At 47.4% G+C, this 27,279-nt stretch overlaps 1 protein-coding gene across 3 annotated transcripts in view; it reads left to right on the forward strand.

Moving 5' to 3' along the window:
- Abtb3 (ankyrin repeat and BTB domain containing 3) overlaps positions 1–27,279 on the forward strand; it is a 243,736-nt gene that overhangs the window by 123,448 nt on the left and 93,009 nt on the right. For all 3 annotated transcript variants that reach the window (XM_075954315.1, XM_075954317.1, XM_075954316.1), the window contains exon 2: positions 18,829–18,978. In XM_075954315.1, the coding sequence (XP_075810430.1) occupies positions 18,829–18,978 (150 nt within the window). The remainder of the gene's footprint in view (positions 1–18,828; positions 18,979–27,279) is intronic.

Raw genomic sequence — 27,279 nt, forward strand, 5'->3', positions numbered from 1 at the left:
ACACTCCTGCGCTAATTCCTTGTTCTTTTATCAGCCAGATTAACTCCTTAGCCATGTGCCTCAGCACCTCGGGTTTCCTCATCAAGTCTGAGACCCAACCCGAGGTTCCTAAACAGAAAACAGAGTGGCACCAGAACATGGGTCGCCTCTCTCTAAACATCCATCCAGTTCTTTTCACTTCTCGGTGAATGTCAGCCAGGCATTTTCTTTGCTCCAGGGCTGGCCCCCCGCAAGGCTGAGGAAGCACAGCCTTGCCCCTCCCACAATGCAGTGTGATATGCCGAGTGCAGTTGATAGGCTATTGGCTTGTCATGCAGGAACTGGGCTGATGCCTGGGGTGGCCTCCTGAGATGCACAGACTTTGACGGGAGGGCTAGAAGATGCGGATGTCTCAGGAGACAGAAAGCCATGCTGAAGCTCACGACAATTTAGGTGCAGAATATGGAGAGATCTCTCATCCCCGTCACAACCACTGTCATCTCCACCCACTGACACCTAATGATGACAATTTATTGACCATATACCAGTTATTCTATCTAAAAAAAAAATGGAGAGATGCCCCTGCCAGGTACTAGCTGCCTTCTCCTGCAGCAAATACGGGAAAGGTCCTTGGAGAAATGCCAGCCGCTCTCTTGCCTGAGGACCTGCCGGGCTGGCACAGAACACAGCAGGGTGTGCCTGTGGCTTTCCCTGGCTCTAAAGCCAACATTTTCCCTTTTAGCACCAGAAAGCAAGGGCTACACTCTGACCAGCCAAGCCTGACCCCTCCCACCCAGGCTTCTGGTACCTGCTTGTGTTTCTCTCTGCCTTCGCTCCTAGCCCCTTCTTTCATCCCTCATAGAAAGAGGTAAGAGCTTGTAGGAGGCTTGTCCCTCCGGAGGTCCAGCCAAACTCAATACAACCAAAGAAAGTAGCATGCCTGTTAAAGTTAGCCCTTTGCAGAGTCAGGCAAAGGAGGAAATCCTCAAGCTGAGTTCTCTGACTGTTTATTGGCTTTGTGCCCCTGGGCAGCACTCGCCTTCCCTGGAGGTAAACTTATGCCCTCTGGCACCAAGGGCTGTGAAGGCACCTCATACTAATAAATACAGCAGAACCTGAGCTCAGGAGATATTTTCTTGTGCAGCTGTTAGCATCAGAGTGACAGTAGACAGGCCAGAAACACTCACGTGGGCCTCCCTAGGGCCAAGCCACAGCAGAGAAGCTGTCTTGGGGGCTCTTGGAGGAGCATGGCAAACAAGGCCAGAAATACAGGAGCTGTTCAAAGCCAAGCCCTTGCTCTCTCCCTTCACTGTCCCCACAAGGGAAGCTGTAGTGGCCACTTTGTTGTGAGCCATGGAGGTGTTCCTTGGGCAAAGCATTTCTCTGGGCAAAATCAGCCCCTGACATGAAGATGGGTACCTAACAGCGCTGGCTAATAGCATTTTCCCCAAGCTATCTGAGCTGGTATGTATCAACTGAGCACTCCCAAAGTACTGGTACTGTCTCGGCCTCAGGCTGCTCTGTGGTGCAGAAGGAAAATGACCCAAGCATCTCTTACATTCGCTACCTCTTCTGAAGTACGATGCTTTGAACATGCCCCCTTCCAGAATTCCTATACTGAAGTCCCAAGTGCCTTAGCATGGAATCTCCTCTGGAAATAGGATCCCTGCAGGTACAAGTGGTTAAGAAGAGATAGGCCCTAACCCATCATGGCAAGAATCCTAAAAGTGGTCTCTGGACACAGCTACACACACACACACACAGAGGATGCTATTAGAAGATAAAGACTGGATGGTTCTCTGCACACACAGATGAGATCTGCCTAGAGCCAGAAAGGTGCAGATAGACCCTCTCTGAACAGCTGCCCCCCTGGACTTCTGTCCTCTTTGGTCTTTGGTCATCTGAGCTTCTAGAAACAAAAGACATGTAGTTGGGGATTGTGGGAGGGTCTCAAGTAACCCCAGCTAGCATCAAATCCCATCTGTAGCCCAGACTCTTAAGTCCCGATCCTCTTGCCACTGCCCTCCCAACCCCCTGACAGTTGGGGGCCACCGTGTATTTATCTCAGCAGATAGCCATGGGGTTTGGGGAAGCTTTAAGAAGCTGCTACATTGTGAGGATACCTCAGACCCCATAACACACCTACTGTAAGAGGTGTTACCCCCCTTGCTCTGCAGTCATAGGAATTCAGAGAGGAAGAATGCCTTGCTAGAACCACATGGTTAGAGAAGGACCCAAACAAGAGAATTGAACTCTGGGTCCTAGTTAGAGCAGGCAGTGGGAGTCTCAGAGAGCAACAAGCAGCCCAGATCCAGGCCTACAAATGAATCCTACCCATGCCCAGTCTCTCCACACTCATACAAGAAGATGGGCTATAACAGGCTCTCTGCTGTCAGGAGCCTGGTGGGGAATGAAGAGCAAGGAGCCCAGGGCTGGCAAAAGGTAGGAGTGCTTTGTAAATAAGCTAGGGCACAGGTTGCTCATGACCGTGCAGGGTGTGTCCAGGAAGCAAGGTGGCCCCAGCTGTCAGGTGCCAGGAATCAAGAATTCATCACAGTGTTCTCCAGGTACCTGAGGGCCAATCCACCTTCACCCTGCTCTGTCTCAGGGAGCTGGGCTTTATCCAAAGACCCACCTCCTGCCCTGACACCTCCCAGAGCTTGAACTGTCCCCAGGCAGCACCTTCCCTTCCTGCTGAACACTTTCTGGGAAGCCCAGCCTCTCTTGGAGCAGGGCCTTGAGGATCACTCTAGGTTTTGCGAATCATTAATTTGCTTGTTCCTTACAACTTCATATTTGTGTGTGTGTGTGTGTGTGTAGTGTTCTTTGACCAAAGTCTTTCTCCCATCATCTTCTCTTATGCCTTTCTTCCTCCTACCAAATCCTTTTGTCCCAAGTCCCCCTACTACTTCCAGTTGTGTGTATGTGTGTGTGTGTGTGTGTGTGTGTGTGTGTGTGTGTGTGTGAGAGAGAGAGAGAGAGAGAGAGAGCACATTTAATTTGTGTTAGTTGCACGAACGTGGGGTGGGATATGTCCTTGGGTAGAGGCAATGTACCTATGGGGCTCATTCTTATTCAGAGCATGGAATGTGGTGTCACAGGCCCTTCAGAACCTGCCAAACAGGCCTTTTCACTCCAGCTCCTGTTAGGTGACTACAGAGGCACAGTGATGTTGTCCGTAATCTGGGACCTGCAGACAGGGAATAGGCTGGTGGTCACCATCCCATTATAGAAGGGACTCCCAGATCCCAAAGCAGCCAGCCTCTCTGGACCTGTGTAGTCCGAGGCTCCCCCATGTCACCAGGTGTCCTCACCAATGAAGCCCTCTCTCTTCTGGTATCTGAGAAGAGGCAGTGGGAAGGGGGCGGGCCTTCCTCAGTTGGCTCAGTGCCATAGTGTGATTGGAGATGATTCATTCTGAATCAGCCATTGCTTCCTCTAAGGATTCAGCCTGTGGGGAGCCAGATCCTACCTTCCTGGCGCAACCACACCAGTGTTCCCACACTTACACACTACACAAGCAGACCAGCTTTGAATCAGAGACTAGCCCAAACTTGCTCTGGAGGTCATAGCTGGGCTTGCCAGGCCCAGCTACCGGAAACCTTAGGAGGTGACAGCCCCTGTGAGATGTAGACTATAGTATGACTAGAACTGGGCACAACCATCCCATCATCTCTGGTAGGGGTCAGAGGGGTCAGAGGGACAACAGGGATGTCATAATCCAAACCCACAGTCCCCTCCTAGAGGCTCTCTATATGCTTACTTCTTTTTTTTTTCTTCTTTTTTTTTTTTTTGGTTTTTCGAGACAGGGTTTCTCTGTGGTTTTTGGAGCCTGTCCTGGAACTAGCTCTTGTAGACCAGGCTGGTCTCGAACTCACAGAGATCCGCCTGCCTCTGCCTCCCAAGTGCTGGGATCAAAGGCGTGCGCCACCACCGCCAGGCTGCATACTTCTTGAACTGTGGGAAAACCTTTCCCATTTGCGGCTTGTACACATCTTAAGGTATTGATCCCCTGTGTGCCCATGTCCTACTGTGTAAATCAATGCAGCTGCTGACCAGGCCTCCAGGAAGGCTAGTGATGCCCACTTAAGGATGGTCCCACCAGGCCCAGCACCCAAGAATCCTCTTGTGTGGCTCAATCTAACATGAATGCGGAGTCTCCATGACCACCACACAGACCTCCCGGCAGAATGACCCAGTTTTCATGCTGTGGAGGTAGGAAGCCCAAATGGACCTCAGTGAGCTAAGAGCAAGGTGTTCACTGCACCAGGTCCCTTTGGACCGAGAGAGGGGCTCAACCTGCCACTTTGAAACCCCCATTCACAGCCATAGATTCTGGTGAGTATATGGTAAACATCGTTGGAGAACATTACTCCGCTGGCCATAAAGATTGGAACACAACCCCACATTCTGATTCCTTTAGCTTGATATGTCAGCCCCCAATGGAAGCAAGTTTCCATTGTCCGACACTGTGTGACCTGAGGGAAGTTCCCTACCCTCTCTGGATCACGACGAAAAAGCATCAACTCTGATAAAGGACCGCCATGGCATGTGTGGTGTTTGGAGATGCCAGCAGCTGACTCCGGCAGCCGTACTTCATAATATCTGTGGTTTCCCAGCTTTTGGGGCCTGTGATTTCATGACTCGCTGCTTCTAAATAACAGACACAAACTCTGAAGATGCATAATCACATCTGTTGAGAAACTTCCCTCAGGGAGAGGAGTGGATCGTTTTTCTCTGTGGTGTGGTGCTTTGTACCAGAAGATAGCTGAGCACACACGCCAACAGCAAATGCATAGGCAACTGGGCTTGTATGTGTGTGTATAGGCACAGGGGCTGTGTGTTTGTGTGCGCAATCACCTGCTTGCAAAGCTCAGGTAGAAAGCATGTTCCTCTAACCAGCCCCTGGATCCCTAGGGTTAACCATCCTTCAGGTGTGGCGGGGTGGGAGGGGGCACTGTGAGGGGGCACTGTGAGCCTGTCGCCACTGAGACCTGTCTCTGCTAATGATGGCTGGGAGTGGGGACAAGATAAGCACCTCTGCAGATTAGTGCACACCCCTGCTACTCCCAGACATCCTCCTCTCACTTCCTGCTTACCTGGCTGGTGCTCCCTGCACCCATAGCCATCCTGTCCAATACTCCAGGCTTCTAGGGGAATGGTTCTTACACATCACCAGCTTGACCTCAAGCCTAACCTATCTGTGACTTCCAGTTATGAAGCTCAGAGCCCCTGATCTGGAATTCAGAGTCAGTCCAAGACCAGCCCTGACCTGTGTTAGCTGTGTAGCTTTGGTGGGTCTCCAAAGACTCTGTGTGTCTTCTGCCCCACCTGCTACAGAAGTCACCTCGCTGGACAGGACTGTGCAACCAGGCCTCTACTCTACTGAGGCCCTCTGGCTTATTTGGAACTCTTAGGTGCCTCTGGTGCAGCCACCACACAGGCCCAACTTTGTCACAGCCCTTCCCTGGCCTAGGCTGTTATCTTCTCTTGTGCTGCTAACAGCAGCCTGGTTCTGTGCACTCTGGACCAAAGTCATTTCTCTGCTTCTGGCTTTTCACTGATCTCAGACATGCCTCTATGTCCTTCCCAGCTCAGCCCCTGCCTTTCTCTCTGAGCAGTGCAAACTCTGAAGTTAAATGGATTAATTCCCAACCCCTACTGTAACCCCAGATGTGTGACCTTTGGAAAGAAACCTAACCTCTCTGGGCCCCCTTTTTTTATCATCTGTACGATGATTATCAAGCGAACTACTTAGAGGCATGAGGATTAGAATAATTCACGACGTGAATAGTGCCTGGCTCGGAGAAATTGTCACAAAGATCTTAACTCCTATTTTTCATGAGTACTATTATCTTCTGTCTTCACCCAAATGTCATTTGCACAAATCCTGCTGTGTAAAATGGAGAATTGGGGGCACTTCGGGGAGTCTGGGTCAGCTTGCCCTGGGAAACAATGTAGTGTTACACCCAGAAAAGTAGGCTATGTCTTCCTGGAGAAAACTGAGGGAACAGCTTAGAGTCAAGAAAAGTAATGTGAGCAGAGACATTCGGGGACATCAGTGGCTTTGTGGGCTTGTGAGTAGGACGGAATTTGTTTGGACAGCTGGATCAGGCAGAGGCCACAGAGGCCTTTGAGCCCTGGGTAGAGAGTTTCCATCTCATCCCTAGGCAATAGGGAGCCACTGAAGGTTGTTGTTGAAGGAGAGGAAGGTCATGGGCTCTTGGCTCAGAGCAGTCAGATATGTTTAACACCCAGAGAGAACTCAGCTCTTGCCGCAGAAACAATCAATTCTAAGCACAGTTGTGCGTTTTCTTGTATTCTGGAAGCTGGAAGCCCGAGATGAGGCATCCACGGCTTTGGTTACTGTGGAGGCTGCCGGGAAGGATTGGCATCTTCTCTCCCGAGTTTTGTCAGCTGCCCTTTGACCTTTAGATACCCACTCCAATCCCTTTTCCCCTCCTCACAAGGCTGTCTCTGTGTATCAGTGTAATGGTTTAATTGTCAACTTGACAGTTTAGAGTCGCCGGGAGGAGAGTCCCAAAGAGCGAGTGTCTAGATCAGGTTGGCCTGTGGGTGTGTCTGTGTGGAATTGTCTCCACTGTGTTAGTGGAGATGAAAAGACCTGCCCATTTGGGGCAGCACATTTCCCTGGTTCTAAGTCTTAGATTGGTAAACTCAGAGGGAAGGCTGGGTACTCTGAGCTTGCATACATTCATCTCCTTCTGCTCATACCGTGGATGTGACCAGCAGCTCCAAGTTCCTGCCTTGGCTTCCCTGTCATAATGGCCTATAGCCTGGCATGTGAACTGAATAAACCCTTCCTTCCTCCTTTCTTCCATCCCTCCCTCCATCCTTTCCTTTCTTCCTTTTCCCCCACCCTCTGTCTCTATTTATTTTAGTTTTTCGAGACAGGGTTTCTCTGTGTAGCTTTGAAGCCTGTCCTGGAACTCGCTCTGTAGACCAAGCTGGCCTCCAACTCACAGAGATCCATTTGCCTCTGCCTCCCGAGTGCTGGGATTAACGGCGTGCGCCACCACCACCTGGCACACTTTCTTTCTTAAAGTTGCATTGGTGGGGTGTCTTATCACAATCACAGAAATGAAGCTAGAACAGTCGATGTGTCCTGGTCTCCCTTTGCTGTTCTGCCACCAGGCTGAGAAAGGACTCCAAGCCCATGTAATATGGTCCCACTCACAGGTTTTGGGGGTTTGGCGGATATGTGTTTTGGAGCCACCATATAGAGGCAACGACACAGGTGATCTCTGTACATCAGTCTCTGACTCTGGCTCATGTGGGGAGCTGGGAACCACGGAGCTGCGTCCGAGCTTCCTCAAGGAATGCTGTGCTTTGATAACTCCCTCAACTGGACATGGCCCCCAGAAGCATCCTTCTACGTGTCTAGTGGAATAGGGCCTCTTTTCCCCAGCAAAGGTTAGTGCTTGCCCCACCCCCACCCACCGACCAGCAGGCCCCATAACCTGGTTGGAAGCATGGTACCTTTAACTTTTATCAGCAGTCACAAAGCGAGAATTTAAAGTCCTCTTGTGGCTGGTTTCTGGCTCTATAGTCAGCAGCTGAACTTGCCCTAATGGGATTCTAATGTTTTTAAAAGCCAATTTAGTAATCTTTGTGTTTTTGATGGATTGTGAAAGGCCGAGTAGTTATTTATATCTTTATACACATGCGCTGCTGCAAATGGCAGACTTGTGATTTTATGTGCTATTAGTATTTGTACTATGTTAACAGAGGGATACAGTCAACTCTCGTGCACACACACGCACACACACATGCACAAGCACGCACACGCCCACACACACACACACACACACACACGCACACACTCACGCACACGCACACGTACGCACACGCACACACACGCACACACACATGCACAAGCACGCACACGCCCACACACACACACACACACGCACGCACATACTCACGCACACGCACACGTACGCACACGCACACACACGCACACGCACACACTTCTGTCACTCTGTGTCGTCAACCATAGGCTATTTCCATTTATTAACATTTCAGTGGTTAGGGGGCTGGAGAGATGGCTCAGCGGTTAAAAGCATCGCCTGCTCTTTCAAAGGTCCTGAGTTCAATTCCCAGCAACCACATGGTGGCTCACAACCATCGGTAATGAGGTCCGATGTCCTCTTCTGGCCTGCAGGCATACATACAGACAGAATATTGTATACATAATAAATAAATTTAAAAAAACATTTCAGTGGATAGTTCTCTACTATATCTTATCAAATAAGTAATAAATCTATCATCGAGCTGTTTAATTAAAAAACAATCAGGCTTTGAAGACATAGAATACAATTAAATATACTTAGCGCTGAAGCTGGGGTGTATGTGATTTAATCTTTTGTGGGTGACTCGGGATCTTGCAGACCCTAAGGGGCTTCATGATGCATATAAATAATCCTCTTGCTATGTGGAAGCTCTATTGGAAAGAAATCCCCCACTGGAAGCCAGCCAGGCACGGCAGCCTCCCCTCTAGCGGGATCCTCGCTTTTACCTGGAAATGGTTTCTATCTATCCCTGGAGGACACAGATTTGTGAGTGTTTGTCCTTGGCATCAAATGCTGCTGGCAACAGGTGTGAAACCCTCCATTTTGTTTTGTTTTTTTTTTTCAGTTCCCTTTAATTTCTGCAACAGATACCCAGGAGGGTGTTAATGTGGCTTTAACACCTTTCCTCGATGCTGATCTTTTCTTCTCTACAAAGAATTCCACCCAGGACTCATTCATGAATTCCGCTTGTGCCTGTGAAGCCAGTCCCTATGAGGAATGGTAAAACCAGAAAGTTGGGAACAGCAAAAGGTGGCAGCTAAATGTGTTTCAGGAAGCATAATGTGTATTCAAACATGGTCTTAAAGGGACTTGGGCCTTCACACAGCCCCACCATTGACTTCCCTTTCCCATGCAATCACCTTCACTCTGAATGGCACACAGAGATCTAATTCAGAATTAAAATGAATATCGGAGAGAATGAGATAAAAATAGGCTCTAAGTATCATTTTAAAAAAAAAAAGTTAAAAAAAGAACGATTAGATCAAGACTAGTCTTCTCTGATTTTAAAGCGTTTATGAAGCTTCGATAATGAAGCAATTTATTTCCCATACTGGGAAAAAGATGAGATCAATAGGATAAAGTAGAAAATATGGACGTGAATTCAATTGTACCTGGAAATACAGTGGTTGAGAGAGTGGATATAAATCACTGGGTCAAAGGCGGCTTATCCAGTAGAGAGCAGCACAGCTGATTGGTTACTTGGTAGCGTATCCAGTAGATTGGGACACATTTGACTGGGTACTTTGGAAAAATTAAAAATATGATTTCCATATTTTTAATAGATATAGATCTATTAAATAGATCACAGTTTTAATATTGATAGCGGAAGTGAAACTGCCATCGGAAACATGCTTGAGTTTTAGTAATCTTGCCTAAGGGAAACTCTTTTTCTTATGTTCATGTGTGTACGTATGTCTCAGGGTTTATGTGTACACGTCTGTGTAATGCATAAAGAGGCCCGAGGTTGATGCTGGAACTCTTCCTCAGACACTCTGCCGCTTATTCTTTGAAGCACGGTCTCTCCATGCATCAAAACCAGAGCTCACCAACATGACTAGTCTCCCTAGCCAGCTTGCTTCTGGAATCCCATCTCTGTCTTCCAAGGCTGGAAGGCCCCCATACCTACTCAGCGTTTACATGGATTCTGGTGATCTGAACATCCTTTTTGCTCACCTTGCCAGTGTCTTGACCACTGATTCATCTCACTATAGAGGAAGCACTTTCTAAACACAGCCCTAAACCTATAGAGAAAAAGACTGAACGTGTTAAGTTGAATGGAAACACTCCTGGTTGGATACTATAAACACACTACAAGGACAGATGGGAAACTGAGAAGGGCTTGTGCAGGACACATGTCAGCAAAGGTGTGATTTCTTGATGGATGTGGGAGTCTCCTCTGTAGGCTGTGAATACCATTGTATTCAGAAGCTGTCTTGGGACAGCACAGGGCAGAAGAGAGGTAGGTGCAGGAAAACCAAAATGAATGCTGGGAGAAAGAAGGCAGAGTGAGGAGAAGCCATGGAGCCGCCAGAGGAGAAAGACACAAGCTGCTAGCTGTGAGCCTTGTGGTAGAATAAAAAAATAAAAGAAGTGGGTTAATTTAAGAGATAAAAAATGAGGTGAAATAAGCATAAGCTATTGGCCAAACAGAATTGTAAGTAATATAGTTTCTGTGTAGTTATTTTGGGACTCTGGAAGGCCGAGAATGAACAGGCAGCCTCCTACGACACTTACTATGTGAGGAACTTCTCTATCAGTGAGAATATGACTTTCTATTTAAAATAAGAAAGCTGTGGAGACTGATTTAGAATCAGGAAGATTGGTTTAGGGAAACAGATACTAATGACTACAGATAGCATTCTTTTACTTAAAAGTATATGAAATTAAATTAAATTAGATACTACCTTCTAGTTTTCACATTGGTTCACATGGTTCACACACACACATGGACTTTTCGTGGCGTTTTGCAGACTTGTACTTGCATGGTGTTTTGTGGGTTCCTTAGGTGGATGCTAGTCCCTCTGGCTAGATTCTGTGCTCTGTGAGGGCAAGAACCATCAGACCTCCATCCCCTAGAGAGCTCGTACATTTTTGGGGTTTAATAAATGTTGAAGAGTAAGTGGGTGGGTGGGTGAGTATGGACAGAAAGATCTTACATCAGAAACTAGTAATAAACTCACTTGGGAGAATGGGGTAAGCACAGGGAAAGAAAGAGGGTCTGTCTATGCTTTTCTGTTTAGGTTTTTCAGATGGCTATGTGCAACTTTATGGTCATTGTTTTGAAAACAGTCTAGGTGTTTTAAGTGGGAGCAAAAAGGTAAAGGGACATCTAAGAAAAAGGATGCCAACTTGTGACTAACCCCTTTATCTCAGCATCTTGGGAGGGAAAGGGAAACTCATTCGAAGATGAAGGTCATTAGAAAATCCTGAGGGCACAAGGATCATGCCAGGGGTCCCTCTCAGTCAAATCCAGGGGCTGGTTGAACTGTGAAGGTGAAAATAGAAGACAATATCTTGAGATCTCTCTTAAGATATGTGTTGAGAGCCTAGAGAAACCAAAGAGGTCAAGTTTAAGACATCTGCTGAGCTAAAGGAGCCCACAGGCAGCATTCGAGTCCTAGACAGCGGAGAGACGGAGAACAGTACGGCTATTGCATTGCTCTGAGCTTGCTGGCAGCTCCATCCTTCTCCACTCAGGATTCTCTAGTGGTTCCTGCCTTGTTCAGGGTTAGAACCAAAGACTTTAGTGCCGCGCACCGCGGCCCCGTGTCTGCGCTCTGTGCGCTGGCACCCAGCTCGCGAGCTTTGGGCAAAAGGGCTGGAGGTTAAAATACACAGACACACACAGACAGAGAGACAGCGACACGGGTCATCCTTGAATTCCCCAAGAATGCCCCCTTTATTGTGTTCAGGGGCAGATTATATAGAGATAGCCATGCCCCAGCTAAACCCACCAGAAACCACTCTCCTGCCATCAGGAACTCCTGAAGGTCTCGTGCTCAGAGCAGCTGTAGGCACTCAGATCAGGGGATTACAAGAAATTCAGGATCTGGGGTCTCACTGCTCCCAACACTTTGGAGTCCCCCATGAGGCTTCATCCAATCCATCCTCAGTGCTTCATTGCCAGTTACTTCTCCCAAGTTACTCTGTTCCTTTCCCTAACAAGTCCATCAGTGACCATCACCCTTTGGTCCCTCTGTTGCCTCTGCTCTCCACCGAGATGTCTGATAGGTACAGATTTCAAGCCTCTGCCTAGGCGGCTTCTTTACCCCTTCCTCTTTTTCTGCCATTTCCTAAGTAACACTTACTGACTATTGCCTGCATAATTTAATCATATATTGGAGCATCCATTTAGAACATAAATACTAAAATATCAAAAATCTCCAGTACTTTGCTACCAAATCCCAAGCACCTAGAGCATTGCCTGGCACCTAACAGGTACTCAGCTAATGTTGACCTAATGCATGAATGAACTATGTAGGAGACTACTTACACATTTCCTGGCCACCCAGACCTGAATAATCACACAGAAACTATATTAATTACTACATTGTTTGGCCAATAGCTTAGGTGTATCCCTATCTAGCTCTTACATCTTCAATTAGCCCATTTCTATTAATTTGTGTATCTCCATGAGGCTGTGACCCATCGGTAAGGTTCTAGCGTCTTTTTCCTTTGGCACCTACACGGTATCTGCCTGACTTGCCTTCTTTCTCCATGCATTCAGTTTAGTTTTCTCTGCCTAGCTCAATCCTACCCTGTCATAGGCCAAAGCAACTTTTTTACTAACCAATGGTAATAAAATGTATTCACAGCGTACAGAGGGGAATCCCACATCAGAACTGAGTTTTTAACCTTTGGCTTCTTGCTCCTGCAGTTAGTATTCTCATTATGTCATCTGTGTTAGAGCCACACTGACATACCATTGTCTCTGTACCTGGTCTCTTATACAAAGTATCCAGAACGACATAGCAGCCACTGTAAACTAAGCCCAGTTGGAGAAAGTCCCATCTTGGTGAGAGGGAAGGACAGCTTGTGGGGGTCACCTTGGGCCACTTCCTGCTTGTGACTCCATCCTACCTGTCCGGCCTCTCTGTCTCTGCTCGGAGCAGTCTCTGCTAAGCTTCTCAATGTCTTGCTGGCTGTCTGGACTGAAATCTCCTGCAAAAGCAGGGCCTGCATGTGTGTGGCATCGGGAGTCAGGCTCAGAACAATAACCTTGAACTTGCTAGACCAATGTAAGTAGAGATGGAGGTGGGGAGAAAGCAATAGAAATCCAATGTCAGACCACGGTTTCTAGGAATTGGGCTGTGAACAAAAAAAAAAAAAGCATAGCACCATGGAGGTGAAGGTTTAGAATGTGGCCAGTGACCAAAGTCCTCCAGATCCACATCTGGCTGTCTGCTTGCCACCTCTGGCTGTCTGCTAGCCACCTCTGGCTGTCATCTGCTTGCTCCCTCTGCACCCTCGGCTCCAGGCGCTTCCCCCACGTGCAGAGCACCTGCCTCTGAGCCTTTGTTTCCTCCTGGACTGTCCTCCAACCACAATTATAATGATAATAACAGCTGCCATTATTGTGCTATTTATAGAGAGCAAGCTGTATTTCACTCATTTAATCTTCCAGTGGCCCTGTGAGGGTTATGCTAGAATGTTCTCCATTATTCTGTAGTATTCCCAAGGAAGCCTGTACTTAAGGGGAGGCTAACTAAATGCATCAGTGTCATGGGCCAAACTGGCCTCCAGAACATGGAACTCATGCTCTTTGAACTGCTCAGTGGAGTCCCTAGGCAGCCTGTGAAGCTGTGAGGCGGCCTTGGGCTTGCCTCAGGGATACTGCACAGGACCCCAAGGGATGTGTGCTCCGCTCTGTTTCTAAGATATCCCAGCTGAGCCTGTTCAGAAGGTCACCACACCCTTCCTTACTAGCCTCGCTGACACCATACCCACATTTCTAGAAAGACTCTTCATTTAGGTTTCCTCCACTCTCATTCTTAAGGGCCCTGGGTCCAACATTTTTAAGAAAGATCTCTGAGAAGGAAATCCATTCCTGGGCAAAATGTGAGCTACGAACTGTGCTCACACTACCAGGGGAAGGGTCTGCTTCTCATAGACTATGGGTTCATGAGGCCAGCCCTAAATCTTCTTCCTGCTGCCAAGTCTTAAAAACAAAAACAAACAAACAAACAAAAAACCCAGGAGCTCCAAGCTGGTGATGTAGGGGGAACAAAAAGTTCTGGTATTTCTTTTTTTTCCTTCATAAATTCACAGTAAAAGAGAGCCTTCTGGCAGTGACTGGGTTATTGGCTTTCCTAAATCTTTAGCTCCAAAGAACTTCATTTACTTACTTTATTAGCAAACATTTATTGACTCCATTCTCTGTGCCAGGCTCTCTCTATTATCTCATTCCTGCCTCTCTGCCAGCCACGAGGCAGACTATCCAAACACTGCAGAGGGAGAAACCAAGCTGAGCCTAGCAGCCTCCATGGAAGGTGGCAAAGTGGAAGATGGAGTTCAGGCTGGCATCAGGGTCTGTACAGTCAACTCTCTTTGGCAGCCAGAGGCAGATGAGACAGAGCCCAAGCCTGTGCCCAGACCACCAGACCTATGGAGTCATGCCGACCCCCTGCATGGTACATGCATCTCCTGGTTCTGGCTTCTTCTGTTGCAATGGCATAGCTATTGGCTACTCAAAGAAAATACCAATGTAGTCATAGAGTATCAAGCCACCATAAGTGCTAAAAATGAAAAGCATGTTGAGTATTATTGCTATGGTTCAAAGGAAGGTCGTAGGAATCCAGAGAGTTCTATACTGTCATCTTATGGTGCCTAAAGAGGAGAGAAGAGGAGAGGAGAGGAGAGGAGAGGAGAGGAGAGGAGAGGAGAGGAGAGGAGAGGAGAGGAGAGAGTTTGCTAATCTAGTATAGCTGCGAGAATTCAAATACATTTTAATCTAAACATAGAAAGTGCTGGGCACAGTGTCTAACTGAGTTGGTACTCAGTATGCTTGGTCTCCTCCTCCATCATCACCCCATCACCAGTGTCATTCCTGAGGGTGAGTGGCTGAGGTTGGGGGATGGAGGATAGCTAACACGGTCTTCTCCTTGTGGGGAAATACATCCTTGACCCACGACTAGTGATAAAATAGAGGAAGGCGAGGCACTCTGTTTGTCACAGGGCTGTGCTGTGACCTCAAAATGGAAGCAGGCAGAGAGACTGATAGCCTCCATGACAGATGAGGTGCTGGACACGTTGCATCCAAGATCCCACGCAGAACAACGCTTGTTTACGTTCTGAGTGACCAGACCAAAAGATTCTCTTTCTCTGGTCACACAAGACTTTGGAAAGATGACTCTCAAGACTGAATCCAGAGAGTAAACAGATGAGACTTCATGCTTGGTAGGGCAGAATATCGATGAGGTCTCAGACTGGAGGCCAGAGGTTCTCAGTATCTTATTATGTTAAATCATCACAGTCAGCCCACAGCAACCATCGTTAGCTGCTCTCTGCAGCCAAGGAAACTGCCTGGACATGGGAGAAGTTTTCCCCATGTTGAGAGGGAACTCAGCTCTGTGGGCCTGTCTCTGTCCCACCTCCCTCCAAGGCCAGGGTTGCAGATACATGCTGCTACATCTGGCTTTTATGTGATCTTTTCAGTTCTTCATGAGTATAGCAAAGACTTGACTGGCTGAGCCATCTCCCCCACCTGCTTCCAAACTTCAGTTTTAAACTTGGGACTTAATCACCACGCCATTCTCTCTTCAGCTGCAACAACAGGATTGTATCAGACACAGAACTATGATGCTCTGACCTTCATATCCACCTACTCTCTTACATTAGAAAAAGATAATTATTTCAGTTCATGTATAAAGTCTTATGTGGTGATTTTCATGAAAATGCCCCCTGTAGGCTCGTACAGAGTGGTCTAATAAGGAGGTGTGGCCTTGTTGGAGGAAATGTGTCACTGGGATTGGACTTTGAGGTTTCAGAAGCTAAAGCCAGGCCCAATGGCTCTCGCTTTCTCTTCCTGATGCCTGCCAATCCTATCTGGATGTAGAATTCTTGGCTCCTTCTCCAGCTCCATGTCTGCCTGCATACCTCAGTGCTTCCTCTCATGACAATAACTGACTAAACCTCTAAACTGTAGCACAGCCCCAATTAGATGTTTTCCTTTATAAGAGTTGCCATGGTTGCTGGGTGGTGGTGATACACACCTTTAATCCTAGCACTTGGGAGGCAGAGGCAGGCAGATCTCAGTGAGTTCGAGGCCAGCTTGGTCTACAAAGCAAGGACCAGGAGAGCCAAACAGCCAAGACTGTTACACAGAGAAACCCTCAAAATCAACAACAACAAAAAAGAGTTGCCATGGTCATGGTGTCTCTTCAGAACAATAAAACCCTAACTAAGACACCCTATATGGAGTTCTCAAAAAGAAAAGCCTAATATAAAATCTTGGCATAATAGATCAATTATACATTTTATAAATCTCTATCATCTAGTTCTTAAAGCACTTTTGAATAAATGACATTTCCACATTTGAATTTCATAACTCTCTAAAGGGACAGGAAGGGACATTGTTCATCTGCACGATGAAATATGAAGAAACCCCGAGGCAGGGTGTTGTATGCTGATTTCATCTCAGGGCCACGTGTGGAGGACCTTTCTTCTCAGCACGTGAAAGATAGCCTACAAGATCACATTTCTCCACCCTCCCCTGAAGCCTCAGGGAAAAGGAGAAGCCAGTGCTTGGCCCCACCTTCCCACTTCTGGACACTGAGGTCCAGAGAGGTTCTGTGACCAGTCCTTACACACAGTAAGCATCAGGCTAGGGTGAGGCTCAGGGTTGCAGACTCAAGTTTCCTTGTCCTGTGCCTGTGGATCCCTGTGGAACATCGTGTGGGCTGCAGATGTGGGCTAATGCACAGCCAGGGATGACAACCACGGGATCGAGTCCCTAGGAATGCCTGAGGAATTGTGTGATACTCCCTTGTCCCTCTTCCCTCGTGTTCAGGACCTCACTCTTGGCTCTTTATGCCCCCTGATCCTGCCCTTAATCCCTTGCAAGTGAGGAGTCTGTGAAACTTACCTCAGTTCTTAACGTGAGTCTTGATTTTCTGGTATCATTTGTTGTGACCTTTTCAAGAGGAGTAGGAAGTCTCTGAGCTAGAGTCACAGAGACATCAGGGACCTCAGTGAGGGGTAGACCCAAGATTGTCATGGCAACAGCTGCTTGGCTGCTCTCTGACTTCACAGGTAATGTGAGAGAGGGAGGAAGAAGAAGACTTAGCACATCACTGCCTGGGTCCAATAGGAGGATGTGAGAGAGGCAGAAGGGTCCCTTGCATAGGTGGGCATCCCTCTGAAGGTCTGGTCTTCCCTGAAAACGGAAAGATCTGGTGAATAGTGAGGCTGGGTTGGTCTGCCTGCCAGGCTGTGGTGGGCTACAGCCATCAGCTGTTTTTCTTATTGTTGATAATGCACAGAAGAGATGGGAAAAACAAAAACAGGCTACATCACACAATAAGGGCAGGCAGTTTTCTGTGGAAGATTTCCGAAGGCAAACATGAAAAGCGTATTGCTGTGCTCTGGGCTGTGATACAGAGTGCATTCTTCAGAGCTACAAAGTGTTTGACAAATAAGCAGTTGGAAACAGTCTTTAATGGGAATTTATCATTTCCGGACTATACGGATATTAAAATCGAATGGGCATTTGTATCCTTTAGCCACTGTTATCATTCATTCAAAACAATGTTTATTCTGGCCGCCTTCTCCCTAGTCTCAGCCAGCATAATGAGTGGCAGGGTAAGGGTGGGGCTGCTGAGATCTGTGATTTGAGCAGGATGAGGAGTGAAGTTGAGCGACTGGCTTCACACTCGGCTCCCTCTCCCTCTGCCAGCTGATTTCCATCATTGGGCACTTGTACGTCCATCTTGCCTTATTGTCCCCAGGTTGTTTTGTGAGCATCAATGTTCTCCCCCTTCTCCCTCTCCCTTCCTCTCCCTTCCTCTCCCTTCCTCTCCCTCTCTCTCTCTCCTCTCTGTTCTCTCCCTCCTCTCTCCTCTCTCTCCCCCTCCTCTTTCTCTCTCCTATCTCCTCTCCCCTCCTCTCTCTTCTCTCTCTCTCCCCTCCTCTCTCTTTCTCTCCTCTCTCTTCTCTCTCCTCTCTCTCTCTCTCTCTCTCTCTCTCTCTCTCTCCTCTCTTCTCTTCCCTCTTTCTCTCTTCTCTCCCCCCCTCCTCTCTATTTGGCTAACACTGTGTATATTTCTCTCATCTTCCTTAGATGAGCCGGCAAGCCTGGGCATGTTTTGCTCATGATAAAGGCAGAGCTCAAAATAGCAAGGTTCAATGTCACAAGCACTTTTCAGGGCTGATTCTACCCCATCTGTTAACAATGGCCTTGATCAAAGTAAGTCAATTAATCAGCCTTGAAATTCAAGAAGCAGCAACACACTGTCTTTCCTGAGGTGGCTAGGGATAGGTAAATGCCTCTGGGTCAGCCACATAGCTATATGTTAGGTCATCACTGAAGGTTTACAGAGCAGAGTGGGAGAGAAGAGTGTTGCATTCTGAGGACTTCTGTAGGCATTCATTGTACCAGGTACAGAAGTCCTAGGGACTCCCTCCCCCAAACCCCGCTCCCATATGCATCTCTACAGAGAAATCTCAAAGCCTTGCCTTAGAGATCACAGCCTGTCCACAACAGTTACATCTACTGAACCAATGAAGGAATTCCTCAGGGGCCACCACTAGCAGGGACTGCCCCCAGCCCCAAAATGCTTGGCTGTCTCTGGGAGAGAGGATGAGGATCTCTGGGTTCAGATAAAGCAGCTCTCAGTGGACAGATTCATTGCCAGGCCGGGGAACAATTCTGTTTCATGGCTTTTGGAAATGGAGTGTCCAGACAAATGCTCACATGTTTGTTAAACTCAAGATCCATGTCTAAAAGTGGTCCTGGACTGAGGTTGCAGCTCAGTTGGTTTCTGTGTGCCTAGCATGGGTGGGGCCCAGGGTTTTATCCCCAGCAACAAATAAACTGGAAGTGGTTGTCACACCTGTAATCCCAGCACTCAGAAGCCAGAGGCATTCCTGGCTAACAAGTTTGGGGCTAGCCTGAGCTCTATATGCTATCCTGTGTCAAAAGGCATTGGAAGTCCAGAGCATGTGTTTCCCCTCTCGGTTTCTAACCTTTGGGGATTTGGTTCCTCTCCTTTGGTGAATTGAAAAGTAACAATTTATTCTCTGTGTCTCCCCACCACAGGTGTGCTGAGCTTACCAGAGAGCCTGAACCTGCACCGAGACCCACAGCGGCCCAGCAAGCCAGGAGAGCTACCCATGTTCAGCCAGTCAGAGCTGAGGACCATTGAACAGTCCCTGCTGGCCACACGTGTGGGCAGCATCGCTGAGCTCAGTAAGTGGATGCCATCTCATCAGCCTGGTGCTCTTGGCACTTAGCCTCTCTGCGTCCAAAAAGTGACATGCCAGTCTTTCATGCCACAGGTGCCCATGCTGACCTGGCCAGTGCACTTTTATTGTGTGCTTGCTGTGTGTGCAAAACAGTACTTGTGAAAATGGAAAGGCGAGGGCTCTAGAGAAAGGAGGCCTGGTAAATCTCCCAGATCTGTCATTACTGCAGGAGAAATCCATTCCTCATCTGCCCTGAGCCTCAATTTCTTTTTTGATTGGATGGAAGAAATAATCTCAGCTGATGCAGGGCATGGTTCTGATATGGGAACACACAGATGCCCGTCTCGGGGCTTGGCACCCTGCCTGCTTCAGGCAATATGCATGTTTTCTAAACAGTGCCCATTGTTGATGTCTACAACAGCATCTGTTGAGCACGCATGTCAGATTAGCTCTCTGTTCTGTTCAGAACATTCCACTAGTTCCTCTCTGACCCACAGGATAAACCAAAGACCTCAGAACTGCTGTCAGGACTGCTATCCTCAGGACCTTTGCACTGACTGTTCCCCCAGCCAAAACATCTCTTCGTGCCTTTCTTTCTCACCACTATGAAACAAAATTCTTTAAGGACCCCTTGTCTTACTTCAGGCTATTAAAACAAACCAGTAGAGTACACAGGGTGGGTCTTCAGGGCTGGAGAGATGGCATAACGGTTAAGGGCACTTACTGTGAGACAATGGTCTTGTACCCTGCAAAGATTTGTCTCTTGTATTGGTTTAATAAAGCACAGTAGCCAGGCAGGAAGTATAGGCAGGGCGACCAGAATAGGAGAATTCTGGGAAAAGAAAAGGCTAAGTCTGCAGTCGTCACCCAGACCCAGAGGAAGCAAGATGAGAAAGTTTCACTGATAAAAGGTACCAAGATGTGGCTAACACAGACAAGAATTGTGGGCTAATTTAAGATGTAAGAGTTAGTTAATAAAAAGCCTGAGCTAATAGGCCAACTAGTTTATAATTAATGTAGACCTCTGTGTGTTTCTCTGGGACTGAATGGCAGCGGGACTGAGCAGGACAGAAACCTCTGTCAACAGGCACTTACTGTTCTTGCAGAAGATTCTAATTTGGTTCCTAGCACACATGTTGGGAGGCTCACATCTACCTGTAACTGCAGCTCCAGGAATTTGATCACCTCTTCTGGCCTTCAAGGGTGCCCTCGCACATGTGTGAATACACAGAGGCAGGGATACCCTCACACATATGTTCATACATGGAGGCAGGGATAGCCTCACACACATATGTCCATACAAAGTCAGGGATGCCCTTACACACGTGTGCATACATGGAGGCAGGGATAGCCTCACACACGTATGTCCATACAAAGTCAGGGATAGCCTCACACACGTATGTACACACGGAGGCAGGGATGTCCTCACACACGTGTGCATACATGGAGGCAGGGATACCCTCACACACATGTGAATACACAGAGACAGGAATAGCCTCCCACACGTATGTCCACACAAAGTCAGGGATACCCTCACACACGTGTGCATACACGGAGGCAGGGATACCCTCACACATGTGGATATACACGGAGACAGGAATACCTTCACACACGTATGTCCACACAGAGGCAGGGATGCCCTCACGCATGCTTACACAGAGGCAGGGATTAGGGAGAGGGAGAGTCATTTATTTCTCACAGTCCTTGAGGCTGGAAAATCCAAGGTCAGATACTCAGCTTCTCGTGAGGACTCTCTGCCTGGCTTGCAGTTGGTACCTTCTCACTCAGGGCAGGGGGGGGGGCAGTCCTTCATCTTCCTATAAGACCCTGGGGGCCCCACTCTCTTGGACTTGCCCAATCCTAAGCATCTCACAGTCTCACACTGAGGGCTGAGGCTTCCATGTGTGAACTGGGAAGACATAAGCACCCAGTCCATCAATCCATGGCTACTTTCATCCCTGTCACTCTGGAGTGTCATGCCCAGCAGTTACCATCCTATAGCATACTTCATACATCTGTGGTTCCACAGTCTCCTTATTGAGGCATAATTCACATGCCACTTACCTATGCACACAAATCAATCATTTCTAGTCTATTTAACAAGTTGTGCAGCCATAACCACGGTCCATTTTAGAACATCTTTATTACTCCAATTAAAAAGCCAGTACCCATAATAATCCCCTACCTCCCCACTTCTAATCACACTCCATATTTCACTTCATTATTTATTTTATTGTCTCTCTCCCTGCTGGAAGCTGTTTTCTCTTCCTGACAGTACAAATATTTTATTTGTTCACTGGCAGAGCAACGTCAGATATGTGGTACATAATAGGGCTGCAAGAAGGATGGAGTACAAAAGAAAGAGGGACCCAAAAATATAAAGAAAATAAAGGGAAGATGTGAGGTCAAGTTTGCTAGCTGACTTGATCAGATTTAAACATGCCCAAGGAGGACCATTGGGTTGACTCTGTGGGCTCGGGTGTTGCTGCCAAGTCTACTAACCCAAATTTCATCCTTAGGACCCTCATGGTGGAAAGAAGGGAACCCCCCTCCTCCAACTGTCCTCTGACACCCCCTTGCATGCCTTGGAACATGCACACACGTATAATACACAAATAAATAGCGTAAAAAAATAAGACATGTTTAAGAGATTGGGAAGCACTCTTCTGGGTGTGACTGTGATGGTGTTTCCAGAGACAATGAGATCATGAAGGTTTGGTCCTAATGAGTGGATTCATCCCTTGAAGGATTCATAATAAGATAGCATTATTGGCAGGTAGCAAAAGGTAGGAGGCCAAGTTAGTGGAAGTAAATCACTGAGGTGTCCTTGGGGATATATATGTATGTCACACTGGTGTCTTCCAGTGTGCCTCCCTCTCTCTGTTCCCCACTCACAAAGAAGCAAAGAACAACCTCTACCACACATTCCTGCCATCATGATTTTCTGCCCCAGCACATGAGGTCAAGAGAGGACCCAGGGTTTCAGAAAACTGAACCCTGGGAGCCAAAGCAAATCTTTCCTCTCTTGTTTCTTTCAGGCATTCTGGCAGCAATGCAAAAACAACTCAGACAGAGGAATAGTTAAAGTTGGAGTGTCCCGGGTTTGAAGAATAATTGGTTGTGTACCCCTAATTCAGGCTTGTGCTCTCCAGGAGACCAACTCTATCCATTTATCTCTGTTTCTGCGATGATATGCTCCTGACCAAAAGCAGTCTGGAGGAGTAATGGGTTTATTTCAGCTTCCACTTCCAGGTCACACCCATCACTGAGGGAAGTCCAGGCACACACTCAGGCAGGAGCCTGGAGGCAGGAACTGAAGCAGAGGGAGTGGAAGAGTGTAACTTGCTGGTTTAGTCCTCAACTCCTGGTCAGCCTGCTTTCTTATATAACTCAAGGCTACCTGCCTGGGGATGGCACCACTCACAGTGGGCTAGGCCTTCCCACGTCAATTAATCAACAGTCAGGGCAGTTCCCCCACAGACCTGACCACTGGTCGATCTGGTCTGAGAATGCCCTGGAAATCCCTCTGTTGAGATCCTCTCTTTCCGTGGGACTTCTTGTCTGCATCAAGTTGACAATAAAACCTAACCAGGACACCAAGCAGAGGAGATTACCACTGCATTTGCTCAAGACGCAGTTGAAGGGTAAACAGTTATCTGTCTATCAGTTCCTGGTGAGCTGGAGTGTTGATTTCTGCATCACTAAACTCTGCAGAAATTGATAAAGTGATTCCAGCAGATCCTGAGCAGTGAGAAGCATCTGGATGCAGAACCCACCTTGCACCTCCTCCCAGAGGAATCCCTGACCCACCCAGGACATGGCCCTTTTGGGGGACATGCTACATTTCTGTGATGGCAAGCCACGGGGGAGGGGGAGGCTGTCACTGTTCCCATTCATTACTTTTCTTTCACTGTAACCAAACCATCTAACAGAAAAACTTAAGGGAAAGGGGTCTATTTGGGCTGGCAGTTTCAGAAGGTCCCTCTGCTGGCAACTTGGTTCTGTGCTACTTGGCTAACTAGGAGGCTCACCATCATGGTGGGGGGAGCATGTGGCCAGGGGCCCTTTTTCACTTCCATGAAAACAGGAAGCCTAGAGCAAAACAGGAAGAAAGCAGGGGCATGAGACCCTAAAGGACCCATCTCCAGAGACTACTTGCACCACCTCTGTTTCACCTCCTGGAGTTTCTAGAGCCTTCCAAAATAGCACTGCCGGCCAGAGGTCAAACTTCCGATAGATGAGCATTTTAAGTGAGGACACCTCTTATGCAAACCATAGCAATCATGAAATAGCTGCCTTCCTGGCCTCTGGGTGGGGAGGTTGGATTTCCATCCCTTTAAACCCTCTGGTCACGAGATACCCCCAGTAACAACCTTCTCACTCCTGCTTGTGTGGTTGGCCTTACAGTTTTTAGTAACATGGCCTTGTTGGCAGTCTGGTGAAGTCTAGAGACCCTGCCTTAGAATGTTTTTTAATGCATAACATACAAGACTATAAATCAAACCAAATCTTTTGCATTTAAATTATGGCATAGTCATGCTGTGTTTTTTTAGATTTATTTTTTTATGTGTATAAATGTTTTGCCTACATGTTCATATGTACAACATGTATGTGAAGTGCCCAAGGAGACCAAAAGAGTGTGTCAGATGCCCTGGAACTGGAGTTACAGATGGTTGTCATCCACCATGAGGGTGCTGAGAATCAAGCCCAGGTCTTCTGAAAGAGCAGGAAGTGCTCTTAATGACAGAATCATCTCTCCAGCCCCATGTTCTGTGCCTCTATTAGCACACAATATGGCAGAATCTAGAAGTGAGGCTGATGACCACATAATTCTGAAGCCGCGATATTTATGGAATAAGATTCTGACGTATCCACAAGGAGGTGAGGGATGTTTACATTTTACACACCCTCAGGGTGTCTTGGGCAGGTGCTGCGGCCCCAAGCAACACCCTTGGGAAGCATCACCAGAAGACAGAATACCACACTTTTGGACCTTCTCATTCTGGGAAATGTCCTTGGCCTTCCAGCTGTAGAACCTGACTATAGGGTTGGAACATGTCTGTGTGTACATCGCTTGGGAAGAGGCCTCCACACCCCAAATACAAAGTTCTATACAGGTCAAAAGTTAGTTCCGTGACTCAGAAGATAGTTCAGTCACTAAAGTGATTCTAAGGCAGGTATGGACCTGAGCTTGGATCCCCAACACCCACAAAAGAGCGTCTGTAACCCTCATGCCTGGGAACAGGAAGTAGGGATGGAGACAAGAGGGTCCTGACTGTTCCCAGCCTAGCCAAATCAGTAGTTCAGGCTCAGTGAAAGACCCTGTTTCAAAAAGTAGACGGAGAATAACTGAATAGACAGGTGTTGGCCTCTAACCTACATACACACACATACATACACACACACACACACACACACACACACACACACACACACACATTCTTACACACATTTAACACATTCATATACAAAGGTTATTCCCAGAGTACCTTAAAGGATTCCCCTCAGCCCCTGTTCAAAGAAAAAAATTGCTAAGCAAATCCATGGTTACCTAAGCAGGCAGCCCATGGGAGCAACGTGCTGCAGAAATTGTGTTTAAGGGTAATTTGCTGTGTAAATTAAACACGTCATCATTGGATGTTGACTTTCACGTGTGAATTGTTGGCACACAAATGGGTGTTGCTAATTGCGAGTGTGTTTTGTGCATTCATTAATCTGGGCCTGAAGTCGGTGTGCAGAATTCTCTGATAAGACCCAGTATAGAAGGGAGGTAAAATAAGATTCTCTTCGGCTCTGACTGTAATTTAGGCTGGCCTTTTCTGCAGTCTGAATCAACACAGACTGGAGCTCGCTTGCTCTCTCTGTGTGGACACAGAGAACTGTTATTCATATCCAAAGATTGTTCTTTCCAGGTGGGTGGTAGAAACCACTGTTTTGCAGCAGAGATGAGAGACTTGGCTCTTGAAACAGTCTCATGGATGAAAGATTCAAGAGCAGAAGCCCTTCTTAGTAGCTAGTAAGGATAATAGCAGCAACTGATGTCTGTGGAACCCGGGTGCCGTGTTTGCTAATCTAAATTGTTAACTTGATGAGTTTAGAATCACCATAGACCGCATCTCTGGGCATGTCTACAAGTATGTTTCTAGAAAGGTTTATCCAAGGTAGGAATGTGGGTGACACTATCCCATGAGCCAGGGTCCTGGGCTGCATGAGGAGAAAACAAACCCCAAAACATCTCTCTGCTTCTACCTGTAGACAGTGTAACCAGCTGCTTCAAGAGAGAGATGGTTACAATGTAACCAGCTGCTTCAAAAGAGAGAGATGGTTACAAGTAACCAGCTGCTTCAAAAGAGAGAGATGTTACAATGTAACCAGCTGTTTCAAGAGCAAAATGGTTACAATGTAACCAGCTGCTTCAAGCCCCTGCCACCATACCTTCCCAATGGTGATGGACTAGCTTCTCAAACTGTGAGCCAGAATAAACACCTCCTATCTTAAGTTGCTTCTGTTGGTTATTTTGTTTCAGCATCAAGAAATAATACAGGTGCTGTGATAAATCTATAGATATGCTTTTGACATATTGTCCCTACTTTGTGATCTGGAGGTAGAAGCAAGAGGAATTTAAACACTATGTCCTCCATCAGCCTCACCTGTGAGCTGAAGGGCTAGAAATATCTGCTACCCATCACCATGGAACCATGTTCTCACTGGAGTCACCTGAAGAGGTACCACTCAGATCCCAGAGCCTCCTCCATAAGGATGGGCTACCAGGTGCAGCTTTGTTCCTCCAACTCTGAGAACCTGCATTTGCTCTGAGAGCCTACAGGCTCTGAGCTAAACTGGAGAGACACAACATTCAGAAAAGTTGCCAAGTTCCTAAGGAGGAGACCGACCCTGAAGGCTAGGGTGTCTCCCCACACCACTTGGCTTGTTTCTTCAGTAAATCATATTAAGACTTTGAACTTCCCTCAGTCACTGGGATGCTTGGAACACTTGCCTTTATCCCTCCTGTTATGGGGCTTCATGTTTTATCCTGAAAGTTCCCCAGTGGCATATATTGAAAGCTTATCTTCTAGTCTGTGGCCATTGGGAGTGAGGTGTCCTTGAAAGGGATATTGGGATGCCAGCCTCCACTGCCTTTCTTACTGATTCCTGGATGCTGTGAGGTGAAGAAGGATCTTCTGCTTAATGCTCTTTCCATGAGGTACTGAGCTGCCACAGACCCAGAGCAGCAGAGTCGAGAGACCATAGACAAAATCCATCCTCCTTCTAAGTTGATTCCTTCAGGTGTTTTGTCTCTTTGGTGGGATTCTGACTGAGATATAGTCTTGAGGTAAAAACACTCACCAATTCTGAATCTCCTGTGTGGAAAGGACATGGCATACAACCCAGGCATTGTTAGTCTTCCCATTTCACAAATAAGCAAAAGGATCTCTGTCTCGCCCCAGGGTGCACAGCCAGAATATAGGAAGGTCTTCATTGAGCAGCTTTCTTTGTCCTCTCTGCCGTATCTGAACGAACTTTGTATTCTGAGCATCTCGTATACCACCCACAGCTCAGCAAATGTCCCTGAAATGACAAATTAACAGCCTGAAGTGAATTGCTCTATGACACAAAGACTGAAGAAAATGCTGTAGGTTGGGCGCTCAAAGATTATAAGACAGACTAATGTCATTTTCTATTGAACTTAAGAGCTGGAGGACCCTGAGCTGAACATACACAGGTTCTCACATACATAACAGAGAGGTAATATCCTAAGAGAGTGTGTCATCCCTACACTGACTTGGAGTCTGTGGGCAGTTGTGGTCACCCCTGAGTAATGATGGGGCTGGATTATGTTGTTTCCTGTGAAAAGTCACACAGCATAATCACCCCAGATAGGACATCAATGACAGATCAAAGAAATCATTCCACCCAAGTCTAGCTTATGGAGTTTACTGAAGTTACTTATAGGGCAGACAGTCACCCAAGGTAGGGTGATAACTCAACACAAGCTGCACCCGTGAAGCCCCGCCCACCTTTCAGACTGCTCCTGTGGGAAAGTCTCCTCTCCCCAGTAGGGCAGTGTGTTCTCCCCAGCAAGTGCTACCACTTACATAATCTTGTGTTCTGGTTAAGTCTTGTCAATTTGACACAAACTCTCCCCTCTTGACTCCTCCCTTCCCTTCTCTTCCTCCTCTCCCCCTCCCCCATCCTCCTCTCTTCTCCTTCCTGCTCCTCCTCTCCTCTCTTGCCTCTTACACCCTCCCCTCTCCTTTTCTCTCTTCTTTCCCTTCTTTCTTCTCCGATTGAAAGGGCTGTCTCA

The sequence above is a fragment of the Microtus pennsylvanicus genome, chromosome 20, assembly GCF_037038515.1.
Source record: "Microtus pennsylvanicus isolate mMicPen1 chromosome 20, mMicPen1.hap1, whole genome shotgun sequence".
In the NCBI taxonomy this organism is placed as follows: Eukaryota; Metazoa; Chordata; class Mammalia; order Rodentia; family Cricetidae; genus Microtus; species Microtus pennsylvanicus.